General features: G+C 36.3%; 2 protein-coding genes across 4 annotated transcripts; one reads left to right on the top strand and one right to left on the bottom strand.

The window, feature by feature from the left end:
• Positions 1-2,778: 2,778 nt before the first annotated feature.
• On the top strand, positions 2,779-4,551 carry rps27a (ribosomal protein S27a). Of its 2 annotated transcripts, none has more exons than XM_059571702.1 (6): positions 2,779-2,822; positions 2,926-2,990; positions 3,587-3,641; positions 3,879-3,964; positions 4,066-4,197; positions 4,309-4,551. In XM_059571702.1, the coding sequence occupies exons 2-6, from the start codon at positions 2,943-2,945 to the stop codon at positions 4,456-4,458; spliced, it is 471 nt and encodes a 156-aa protein (XP_059427685.1). In that variant the 5' UTR covers positions 2,779-2,822; positions 2,926-2,942; the 3' UTR covers positions 4,459-4,551. The 2 variants fall into 2 exon arrangements, with proteins under 2 accessions (XP_059427685.1, XP_059427686.1); XM_059571703.1 differs by having other exon boundaries at positions 2,797-2,832.
• Positions 4,552-5,147: 596 nt separating this feature from the next.
• mtif2 (mitochondrial translational initiation factor 2) lies at positions 5,148-12,417 on the bottom strand. Of its 2 annotated transcripts, none has more exons than XM_059571700.1 (14): positions 12,234-12,417; positions 11,492-11,665; positions 11,256-11,388; positions 10,576-10,747; positions 10,339-10,499; positions 9,517-9,693; positions 9,126-9,265; positions 8,764-8,888; positions 8,475-8,679; positions 7,338-7,590; positions 6,988-7,128; positions 6,109-6,273; positions 5,618-5,758; positions 5,148-5,542 (listed from the first exon to the last, which is right to left on the bottom strand). In XM_059571700.1, the coding sequence occupies exons 2-14, from the start codon at positions 11,645-11,647 to the stop codon at positions 5,370-5,372; spliced, it is 2,142 nt and encodes a 713-aa protein (XP_059427683.1). In that variant the 5' UTR covers positions 11,648-11,665; positions 12,234-12,417; the 3' UTR covers positions 5,148-5,369. The 2 variants fall into 2 exon arrangements, with proteins under 2 accessions (XP_059427683.1, XP_059427684.1); XM_059571701.1 differs by having other exon boundaries at positions 11,492-11,642; positions 12,234-12,416.
• Positions 12,418-12,962: the final 545 nt, after the last annotated feature.

The following is a 12,962-nucleotide window of genomic DNA, read 5'->3' as shown; positions in this document are numbered from 1 at the left end:
CAGACCTTCCTTTCTTAAACATTCACAATCATCTTGATCTTTGATGATCTAAGGTTCATTGCTAAGGTTAAGGTTCATTCATAATTAAGCCACCTATAAGTAAGGTCACGCCTTATCCTGGATTTAGTCTTTTTCTTCTTCTGTTGAACACACACACAAAAAAAGATATTTTGAAGAATGTTGCAAACCAAACAATTGATGGTCCATTGACTTCCATAGTATTTTTTTATTTCTATACTTTAAAATTCAATTGCTAACGTCAACTGTTTAGTTAGTAACATTCTTCAAAATAACTTTTTTTGTGCTCAACAGAAGAGAGAAACTCAGAAGTTTGGAACAATTTGATAAGTGAGTAAATGTTGACAGCATTTTCATTTTGAGGTGCACTATGCTTTTAATGACAAATTACCATGATTTTAAGCAAATCAGTTAAATGTCATCCTTACACTAGCCCCTGAAATGTAAAGTGTCAAAAGTATTATAGGGAGGAAGAGACATCCCACTCATAGAAAACTCATATATCAGGAGGTTTCTTTGAGATTAACATTAGTCTTCTTCTGTTCAGGGTGTTTTGTGGGTTTGTTGTTCCAAATTTGGAAGAAGAATCTGCCTGGTTTTTAACAGTGGAATTTGCAGTGCAATGAACTGTGATCTCCACTTAAAGCTCATCCAGACTCACTTACAGCAAGGGTGTGGCTTCACTTGGCAATGAACATCATTTACATAAGCAAACAATCCCTTATTATCACACTGCACAAGCTTATCTTCAACTATTTAATTCTATATAACAAACAAACAACCCAATAATAACATTAGTAATGGCTTAGGGGATTTTGCCAGTAACTGCCTTGTTTATAGAAGTAAGACTCATTATAATTGCTGAGATGTTACTACACTGAACGTTCATGCATCATATCCTAAATTGAAGATTTAGGATATGATGCACAAAGCTCCCCATGAAAAGTAAACAGTGTTATAAGCGAAAAAATATTGAAAATTCTGTTTTTACTCACCCTCATTCATTTTGTTTTTGAAAAATACTAAAACTAAAACTGAAATAAAAATGCTATATATATATATATATATATATATATATATATATTTATATATATATATATATATATATATATATATATATATTACTAGCGTGTCAGTTTCCAAACATAATTTTTCCATCAATTGTAATAATCCAGTGAGATTAACAGCCAGTGCTCCACACAGAGAGATACATAATGATAAATAATTTGTGCACCTATGTATGACATTATTTTTGAAAGCACCCTCACTTTACAGCATTTTTTTTACACAAGTGGCTAAAACTTTTCACAGTAGCTTTGCAGGTTTCTTAACATCTAAGTCTGTCTCAGTTTCTGATTCTTCATGTCACCCCATATATTGTATATGGGGGCAAACTATCCTTTGTCTGAGAGTATTCATAGATGCAGAAATACTGCTCTCTCATGTCAGACCTACAACTACACAGCTGTTTAGATCTGACTCCACCCTTGTTTCTCAGCTGTGATCTGTTTTGCTTGGTCCTTCCCCCTGAGCATTTATCACAGGGCAGGCGGAGACAGTCCTGTTTTTGGAACACTACGTGTCATGGCACACACAGTTTTTCAGGCTTGCACTGGCTGCTTTCTTCATGGAGCAACTCTATAACACCATGTAACATCTAGATGTCAACAGTAATAACTCATGCCTGCTGGGTCACTTATTTTGGATCTAAAGGCCATTGCATATTCATGTGTAAATAATAGTATCAATGTGCAACATTCTTTTAAATGGTGTGCTGACGTATATATGAACATGCTGTTCACAAACTCAACTACAATGCACAACTACAAAGCGCTCAGTTTCCTCATTCTGCAGTTCTGCAGAGCAAAATATTTGATTTTTGGCAATGAGAAATGAAACAGGAGCCATGTTATGCACCGGCTGTTGCCTCTGGTTACAAAACCAAGATCACACAATATTCACTTAAGAAGTGTTGTGCAGTTAACTGGGTATATTGGCCAAAAACCATATGGTTCGTAAAGGACTGCAAATGATGTATCATCTAATAGTCTAGGCCTACATCGAAGAGGAAGAAAAACCTTAGCGTGCTCGTCAGGAAGACTTTGTAACTGCATGCATATGAAACAGCAATATGAAAAAAGTGACCACATTTTTCATTACTGGTGGGCAACTCTCAAATCCTCTTCTTTCAACATTTATGTAGTGCAACCATAGACTGCCACCAGCCACCATAGACTGTAAATAAAACAGAGTGCAATTGTTATAGCGCCCCTGGTGCCTGCCGGATATACAGTTCTGCCGAATACAAAAATATAATTGAAGCAGTACAACCTAAATTTTTATACAGTCTATGAGTACAAAACGTAGACGGCAAAGTTTTAAAATACCGTTTACTAAAAAAAATAAAAAAACATGAGATTTTATTCTATGGGGCAAAGGTGTTTTTCACTTTATGTGAAGTTTCAGATGTAGAGATACACATTTATCAGTCGACATAATGTTTGAATCTGCAGACACTGTAATGTGTTCAGTATCATTAAAATATTCGATTTTAACATTATTAAAATCATGTAAATACAAAATGATATAGTTAATAGTTATATGTTAATGGTTAAAATAGCGGCGTATATACTGCTAGTTAAAAACTGAAATTAACCATTTGAATACTGTTAAATACTGACTATAACTTTTTTTGTGTGATTTGTTTTCTCTTCAGGCAGTTTGTCGGACAGCCTAACAGCACTGAAGAGCACGCTGTTCCGTTTGAAGGACCCTTTTCGATTTCCGCCATCTAAGAGCTGGTGGTGAGTGACGGTAACGACCGAACAATGGCGAAATAAATATGATATTCGCATATATAAATGCTTTTAAATGACCCAGAAACATTTACTTCTGTCTTATACACAGGTGGATTGAACACAAACATGCAGATTTTCGTGAAAACCCTAACGGGGAAAACCATCACCCTCGAGGTGAGGCGCAGACGAGCCGCACGAGACACTTCGACACTCCAGCTTTTATTTTACTGCAAAGCTGGGCCTATGATATAACATCATATCAATTTTTTAGAATATGTAGAGTTATGACGCAAATAAATGCTGTATTTTTATATTTAACGTTAACACGGAAGACCTAAATAATGCTAGCTTCAAGTCATGTGGTTCGCTAACGTTACATTGGTACAGTAACCCTAGAGGAGACTGGAAATAAATGTGAGTTGTATGTAAATAATGTGCATACAACAATTGAATGCTTAATATAAATATATATATATATTTAATTGTGCTGTTTAAACTGAAATTTAGGTTAAGTTCACAGACTAAATATTAATAGGTGTCCATTACAGTGTAAGAATTGTTCATCTACATAAAATAAGATATCAGATTAATAATTTAAAAAACGTATCAACGATTTCTTTTTAAATTCAAAATGTTCAACAAAAGAAAAACACCACAAATATCAGGATTAGACCTCGGAGTCAGTGGTTTGTGATTTGGAAAAGTTGTTCGATTTCCCTTGTCCTCCTGTAGGTTAACGATAAATGGCTCTTTGTTTTCGGTGCATATAGGTTGAGCCCTCTGATACTATTGAAAATGTCAAGGCTAAGATTCAAGACAAGGAAGGTAAGTTCCCTGCTCTCTCTTATCTAATATATATGTAAATATAAAATATTTGTATGAACCTTTATTTATAAATAAGTTAACCAAGGTGGTCCTAAGACAAGAACACACAGGACTTGAGACAACTTTGATGAAAATGCATGCGTGTGTGTGTATATATATATTATGCATGCATGTACACACTTAACACCATTGCAGACGTTATGACAAAAGTCTGACTTCTACATGAATTGAATGCAGGGATCCCTCCTGATCAGCAGAGGTTGATCTTTGCTGGCAAACAGCTGGAGGATGGACGCACCCTGTCTGACTACAACATTCAGAAGGTTAGTGAATAATGGAACAAGTCAAATAAAAGTTTAGGTTAATTAATTGCTTTTCCCATCATGTAATATACTTCAACTAACTTCATTGATTATGCATTCAGGAGTCCACACTGCATCTTGTGCTGAGACTGCGTGGTGGTGCTAAGAAGAGGAAGAAGAAGTCCTACACCACCCCCAAGAAGAACAAGCACAAGAGAAAGAAGGTCAAGCTCGCTGTGCTCAAATATTACAAGGTCAGTTTTAACAGTGAGATTCAGACAGTCTTTTTTTGCTAGCTGCATGTGTTCTCCATTCTGCTTTGGGAGTTGCTAGTATGATTTCATGCTGTCTGTCTTGATCCTCAGGTTGATGAGAACGGCAAGATCCACCGCCTGCGCCGCGAGTGTCCTGCAGATGAGTGTGGAGCCGGAGTGTTCATGGCCAGCCACTTTGACCGTCATTACTGCGGGAAGTGCTGCCTGACTTACTGCTTCAACAAACCAGAGGACAAGTGAAGTACAGTCCTGACAACATGCTCTGTGTAATACAGGAGATTGTCTGTTCTGAATTTGTACTTTGTAAATAAAATTGGCCTGCCACATTGAAAAGTCTCTTGAGTCTTGTTTAATAGAACTTTGATGGGGGGTTTAACATTATTAAAATGCTAAAGTGAGAAGTTGGATAAAATGATAATGATGCTTGGTAACAGGACATGCAGAATACAAAATCTATTTTAGATGGGTTATCTTTCATTTTGCACTGGAATATTCTTTTACCTTAAATATAACTTATGCTTATCATTTTCAAAGCTGAAGCTCAAAATATTTTAGAGCTTGAGATATCTAGAAAAATCATACTTGTCATAAAATGCACATGACTTAAGATTCTATTTTAAAAAAAAAAATCAGTTCTGGAAATTACACTTAAAATGTGAATATATCCAAGTTTGGGAACCCTGGTTCTTAAAAATGACACATTTTGAGGGAACAAAGATATGATGTTAGCTTTTAACTTTACCTTCCTTAAATATGATGTGTGTGTGGTTTTTGCCCCATATCCCAGGAATTTAATTTCCATCTTGACTTCTAAAAATATATTTAATGTATTACAAAAGCGACATTGTGTGATAAATGTAAAAATATGAAATGTGTGAAGTAGGATGAAAATCATAATACTTTTCAAAAAAACACTTTTTGAAAATGTCTCTTCATTTTTATTTACATTACAAGATACATTATGTACACTTAGTTCAGTCCTGATATCTAGAGTCAAAATGAAGACAATCAAATTTTACTTTTTTTCTTTTTTAATTATTATTATTATTATCTGTTGATGACGGTGTAGGTTTGCTTCAGCTAGCTTTGTTGTAGCTACTGCAGGTGCATGCAAACTACACATCATAGTATACTGATCCAAATGCAGTCCCTTAAAATCCCGGATCCCAAGAAATTTTCTGTTTGATCTCAGATTCACTGTAACAAATAATTTCATCCCCAGGTTTGTATTCAAGTTCTTCGTTATCTAGAGAGAGACCACATTCCATGCCTGTCTTTACTGTCAGAACATCATCCTTCAGATGTTTCAGAGCAGTCACGGATCCTGATGGAGAAAACAAGTGCATGAAAAAAAAATACATTTTAGGATGTATTTAACAGCTAACTGGCATAAGTGTACCTTCCCAAAGAATGTTTCTCCCTCGAACAAGTCTGAATTTCATCTTTTTGTCCAGCTGGCCCTTCTGAACTCGACAGCCAGCCACTGGGATCTTCTTTTTCCCAACCGTCACATCAAACGTGGCCAGAACCGAGGCCTCACCTGAAGCGTGAGGGAGAAAACGCAATGCTAAAGGGCAAGAAAGACAGCCAACCTCATTCTTTCATTTACACAGCACTAGTTTAAGTTTCTGTTTCAGTGATGTTCATTTCACTGAAGTATTTTGACTAATTTGTCATGCTTTCAGTTACCAATGTTGTCTGTAGCACTCTCAGCTCCACTTAACACATTTTACTGTGTTTTAATCTGCAGATCAAAATCTGTGCAGGAAAGTCCTCATTTATCTAGGCCTGGTTGTAAGGGAAGCATGACTGGAGAAGCTAAAGAATCATCTTTTAATAGAGAAAATAAAGTTTAAAATCAGCCATATGTGCTATTAAAGTTAAACTCACCGATGATATTTTCCTCTGTGCTCGGGGTCAGTTTGCTGCTCAGCTCGTCTTTGAGTTCATCTATGAGTTTGTAGATGACTCTGTGTAATCTTAAGGGAATGCCCTTCTTTGCAGCCATCTGCTGAATCGATTTATTTGCCGCGACATTGAACCCATATATGGTTCCTGAACAATGAGGGGGATAGAGAGAGAATTCAAGAAAATAGCAGAAAGTTTGACACTTTGACAAAGCAAACCAAAAATTAAAACAATAGTTCATTTAAAGGCTCTAAATCAGTGGTAATCAAGGATGATAACTGAAAGTCTTCAAGAAATTTCTGGTAATTTTGCTGTAATTACAAAGCTGCTCATTTTCAAACTTTCATACAAACCATGAGTGGCATATTTATATATATAAATTCCATAACTCTAGAAGTAACTGATGAATGTACTTGTTTTACGCTTTTTATTAGTAATATATTTTCACATTTCTATAACTATAAAAGTCTAATTTATAACTATTCTAGTCATTTGTGATAGTTTTTTTTGCAAGGAGCTTGCCACTAGATCAGTTTATATTCATCATGCAAATTTCCATGACTTTTTAAAATTGCATTAATATTCCAGAAATAAATAAATCAAATTTCATCATATATCCAGGTTTTCCCAAGTTTGAACTCTGGTTCCTAAATAAAAATCTAGTTATTGAATTCAATAATAAATATGATGACGCTTTTATCTTATTTTTTAGCTGTTATGGCTTATTTCAAATTATTTTATGCCATTTTACGACATTTGGAAGTGTGTGGAGGTCCCACACGGGGGTCTCTGGTTGAGAAGCACTGATCTGAATGAATGAAAGCAGTGATTTCTTTTCCATTGGCTGTTGTGGATTCCTACCTGAGAACGTCTCTGCCAAGTTAATGTCTCTTTCTGAGATGTCGCCCACTCCAAAATGTACCACATCCAGCTCACACTGATCATCAGCATCGTAACTTTCCAGGATGTTCAAAATCGCCTCCACTGAGCCGTCCACATCACCTAAAAAAAATTTAGTGTGGAGCTTCATTTCGCACATCATGAAATATTATTGGTCAGCCATGAAATGTAAATCATCCTTATACTGTACATATATATTAAATGCGTGTTATTGATATTATTGTGAACAATTCATCATGCATTTTATTTTGGCTTGAATGTTTTGCTAAAATGATCAAACTCTTCTTAAAGCAGAGGATCTGTGATCTGACCTTTGACGATGATGGGCAGTGTGAGTTCCTCTATCTCAGTTTTCTCACTGAGCCTGTGGGAGAGTTTGTGTTTGTTGGCCCGGTACAGGGCTGCCCTCCTCTGTCTCCAGGAGAGATGGGCCATGCTCTCCCTGTCCTTCTTATAGCTCTCCTGATGCTGCTTCTGCTTGGCTTCGATGGCCCGCTGGTCTTCTTTCATCTTGTCCTGCTCTTCCATGTAGCTGCGCCACTCCACCACCTCACGGGCCCTTTGCTGAGAGAGGGAATGTGAAAATCAGATCATAACATATCAGACTACTGGTCAAAAGTTTACAATCAGTAAGATTTTTGAATGCTTCTGAAAGTAGTCTCATACGCTCAAAAAAAAACCCCCAGTAATTTTGTGAAATATTATTACAATTTAAAATAACTGTTTTCTACGCTAATATATTTTAGAATGTAATTTATTCCTGTGATCAAAGCTTTCAGCATAATTCTCCAGTCTTCAGTGTCACATGATCCTTCCTTTTTTAATAATAGCAAACGTTAGAAATAGTTTTTGCTGCTTAATATTTTTGTAGAAACTGTGAAACTGCTGTTCAAAGGTTTGGTGTAAGATTAAAAAAGTAACTTTTATTCAGCAAGATGCATTAAATTGATCAAATGAAACACTATGGAAATTTATAATACTGCAAACGATTCTTATTTCAAGTATTTTTTTTTTTAGTAAGTTTTAACTTTCTGAAAAAAATCATGGTTTCCACAAGAATTAGGCTGTTTTAAAAGAATTAAGCAGAATTACAGTTTTTAACATTAATAATAAAATGTTTCTTGAGCAGCAAATCAGAACATTAGATTTCTGAAGGATCATGTGACACTGAAGACTGAAGTAATGATGCTGAAAATACAGCTTTGCACCAGGAATAAATTACATTTAAAATATTTTAGAATAAAACAGAAAACAGTTGTTTTAAATAGTAATAATATTTCACAATATTACAGTATTTTTGATCAAATAAATGCAGCCTTGGTTGTGAGCATAAGATAATTTTTTAAAACATTAAAAAATCTTACTGATTTCAAACTTTTGACCGGTAGTACCACACAAAATGCTCCAAAAATGTAGACTATGGCTCTCTGAAAAGGTTTTTAAGACACCTCTGATTCCACCTCCAGGATCTCCTCGCCAGCAGAGGGAAGATCCTTCCAGCCCACGATCTCCACCGGGATGCTGGGTCCGGCCTCACTCATGGCCTGATTATACTCATCAAACATGAAGCGCACTTTAGCCCAGCACGTTCCTGCCACCAGCGTACAGCCCTTCCTCAGAGTGCCGCGCTGGATGATGGCTGTGGTCACCGGCCTGTGGAAACACAACAGCTGATATAATATAACGTGTAGTTCTCATGAATCTCTGGCAGTGTAAGGATGTCTCGTTCACACTCACCCTTTGCCTTTGTCTGAGCGGCTCTCGATGACCGTTCCCTCCACCAGGCCTGTGGGGTCGCCCTTCAGCTCCAGGACCTCTGCCAGCGTCACCGTGGCTTCTGCCAGCTCTACTAAATGATCCCCCTGAAGAGAGATTACTTGCTAATAGCTGCCATATTCACATATAATAATTCCAAAGTCATGTGATCCGGTATCCCACTTTAAAATAAAAATCTACATTCAAACAGTAAACAAATATTAACACTGACAAATCCCTGTCAACATTTGTTTTGCTATTATGTGATTACTGATGTTATCTAATAACATAAAATATTTTAAAGGGTGGCATAAGAGTCTAAATATTAGGCGGGACCATGGTACCTTTAATGCAGACACATGGATGGCCTGTATTTCCCCACCAAACTCCTCACAGATGACATCATGGCCTACAAGCTCCTCTTTCACGCGTTGGGGGTCGGCATGAGGTTTATCACATTTATTCACAGCAACGATAATCGGCACTGTAGATCAAAACACATAATTATGCTAATACACAAAATTGATAATAATGTAATGATAACAATTTGTCATTATATATATATATATATATATATATATATATATATATATATATATATATATATATATATATATATATGTGTGTGTGTGTGTGTGTGTAAAAACAATAAAATAAACATAAAAACATTTATATAAAACAGGATTGAATTTATTATAATTGTAATTTCAATCATAATTTTAAACTGCATATTACCTTTGGCTTTTTTGGCATGCTGTATGGACTCAATAGTCTGATTCATCACACCGTCATCAGCTGCTACCACCAGGATGACTATATCAGTGACCATGGCTCCACGCGCACGCATGGCAGAAAACGCTGCATGACCGGGTGTGTCCAGAAAAGTGATCTTCTCACCTGAGGGCAGCTCAACTGAACAGGAAACGGACTCGTTTGATCACAAAATGTGCTTGCTTAGCACAGAGGAAGCCAAAAAGAACAGCACATATTACTGGGAAATTATTGCTGGGGGTCAAGAAACTACTATTTGTCTTAAGTTTAACCCTTTGATATTCATGATGCACTTTTTCTTTTTACTCTTAAAATTTTTTTTAAAGGGTGATTGGATGCTACATGCACTTTTACAAGTTGTGTGAACTTAAATGTGTGTTGGAGGTGTGTGTACACAACCGCCCTATAATGATAAAAAATTGTATCTTTAATTGAATAGGCTCTATTGTGTGACAGCAGCAACAGATTTGAGTACTGATCTCCAGCGTCGCATTTTTGTTACATTTGGTACGTACATACCAAAAGCATTGCGAATTGGGTTTGTGTCATGTGCTATGACCATTTTGTTTCACTTGAACAAGCAACCAAAAACAACCAAAAACCAAAACTTTTGCTTGATAGAATTCAGTGTCAGCTACAGTTATGTGAGTTTTTACTAATATTTAGTATAAATGAGGTATTATTTAATTGCTTCATACAAATTATATTCTACAATTCTGCTGCACCGGGTCTCTGAGGATAAAGAATCAACTCTAAATGGTGCTGGTATGTTGAGGTGTACAGTACCCCGAAACGCTCCGATGTGTTGCGTGATTCCCCCCGCCTCCTGAGCAGCAATCTGACTCTTCCTCAGACTGTCCAGCAGGGTGGTCTTCCCGTGGTCTACATGACCCATGATGGTCACCACTGGAGCCCGAGGAACTAACTGAGCGGGATCTGGGGCAGGTCTGACCACAGTTCAAACAGAAATTACAGAAAAGGACAAATGATACACATTTAAACTCGTTATTAAATTGTTCTCACTGTCTTTGGATGTCTTTGTTTTCTCGGACTTTGGTTTCTACGAGTTTGGCCCATTTGTGTTTCATCCCCGATCTCTTTACTGCTTCTTTGATCCATGTCTCCTCCAGCACTGTGTCGGGCTCCATCTCGTCCAAAACGACATCTGTGTTGAGCAGGGCCTCATAGACGTGATCTAACACAGATATACACAACTGTTATTACCATTTGGGGCCTGTAAGATATTTTATTCGGCAGAAATTCATTTTATTCAGCATGGGTGGATGTCATTGATTAAAAGTGAATAACAGTGCTACAAAAGATTGCTATTTTCAATAAATGCTGTTATTTTGAACTTTATATTCGTCGAAGACTCCTAAAAAAAGGATTGCAGTTTCCATAAAAATACGAAGCAGCACAACTGTTTTCAACATTGATAATAATGAGAATTTTTTCCTAAGCGGCAAATCATCATATTAGAATTAGATTTCTGAAGGATCATGTGACACTGAAAATTTAGTTAATGATGCTGAAAATTCAGCTTTGATCAAAGAAATGAATTACATTTTAAAATACATTAAGATTGAAAACTAAAAGCAATTTTGAATTGTAATAACGTTTCACAATATTACTGTTTTTAATCCTATTTTATTGAAATAAATGCAGCGTTAGTGAGCATGTGGCCATATCACGGTAACACTCACCAATGTCTTTATTCATGGCCTTGGCGAGTTCTGACACAGTCATCCTCTGCTTGATCTCCACCTCCTGCTTCTGTTGTTTCTCTAGTTTGAATGGCTTGGATTTGATCTTCTGACCTTTGAACTGGCCCTTATTCTACAGCAGGACAAACGAAGCACATTCTGCTCAGTGCATGCACGCAAGGCATTCAAACTATTCTGAAAAACATTAGCGAAGGCTTTGACATTTTGAGACTGACCTGTTTTGCAGCCAGGTGTCGGATCTGTGGAGAGGTGTAAGGAGGTCCAGGAGCCCGTGCAGGTAGAGGGGGAAAATGTGGGCTCCCATGATGCCAACAGGACACTGCAGTCCTGCCAATCAAGCCTGCTATCCGCTTCATTGCAGATTTTCTCATTTAAAAAGAAAAATTAAGCTACAGTTTATATACAGATAATGTGCAAATAGTGCATTAAACCAGGACAATCAATACACATACAGCACAACTAAGAAGACAAATTACTTTAAAATGACAATTGAGGGTTATCATGAATATTAATATAATATTAATAGCTTGTTTTATGCAAATGTTTTGATTTGACACAAATGAACCTATAACTAAATATATTTGGTCTCTATGTACTGTCATATCACAGTACAGTTATGGTTTCAAACGATAATTTAATAAATGCAATGGCACTGAATGATTACTGTGTGTGTCACTGTATTTACATGGTACTCCAGCCAATTCAAAGAACACCATGGTATTAGCATGGTACATGACCAAAGACTTTACTACCACAATACAAATATGTTTATATAAAATGGTATTACCATAATTTCATAAGTAATCATAAAACACACGCTAATAACAAGGCACTTTTTGTACCTTTACATACATCTATTAAGCTGACATTATGTTACAGTTCGTTATATTACATTACAGCAGCTCAAGGCAAATTAACAGCATGATTATTTCCCTTCATGTGACGTTTTCTACTTACTAAATAAGAGGAAATGCACTCAACACAGGCACCGCTGAATTCATTCAGTATACAGACTTTGAAAGCAGAGGTGTGAAAATAAAATCAACTTAAGCAAATAATATCTGAAGTCAGATGTCATTTCTGTGGTAAGGGCGCCGCCATGACAGTGTATCCCACAATGTATTGCGCAGAATGCCGTTCAAAACACAAACACGAGGTGGCGACATAATCACAAAGTCCACGGAGCTCTAAACTATTGTGAATTGAAGTAAAATTAGAATTATTTCCCTCTCAGAATATTTGGGTAAAAAAGAAAATGCAATGCCCAATAGATTATTTATACTTGTATTTCTAACTAACCATATGTACATGCATATCTCTGTTGTGCACATGCGTATTGTCTAGTTGTATTTCTTCTGTGTGTGTAGTGGAAGCTTCACAAAGACGAAGCTCTTGTCCGTGCAAGCATACTTTATTATGTACTTTTTGCATGCTTTTAACGGTTTTTTTTGTTATTTTATGAAACATTCTTTTACAAATAGTTCCAAAATGTCTGTAAATATGAAGGCGCATGGTACCTGTTACTTTTCTCAGCGATTGTCAGGATGAACCAATCACAGTTGTTTGCGCTTAGTGGAGGAAATCGTCGATCGCTTGAGTGGATTTCTATTTGTACTTAAGATGCAATTAAAATGTTAAATTAATACATTTAAACGATTACCTTGTAGTGTTCAAATGTCTCCTATA

The sequence above is a fragment of the Carassius carassius genome, chromosome 17 (assembly GCF_963082965.1).
Source record: "Carassius carassius chromosome 17, fCarCar2.1, whole genome shotgun sequence".
In the NCBI taxonomy this organism is placed as follows: domain Eukaryota; kingdom Metazoa; phylum Chordata; class Actinopteri; order Cypriniformes; family Cyprinidae; genus Carassius; species Carassius carassius.
Note: the sequence above shows the minus strand (reverse complement) of the source record. Positions and strands in the feature narration are given on the sequence as shown.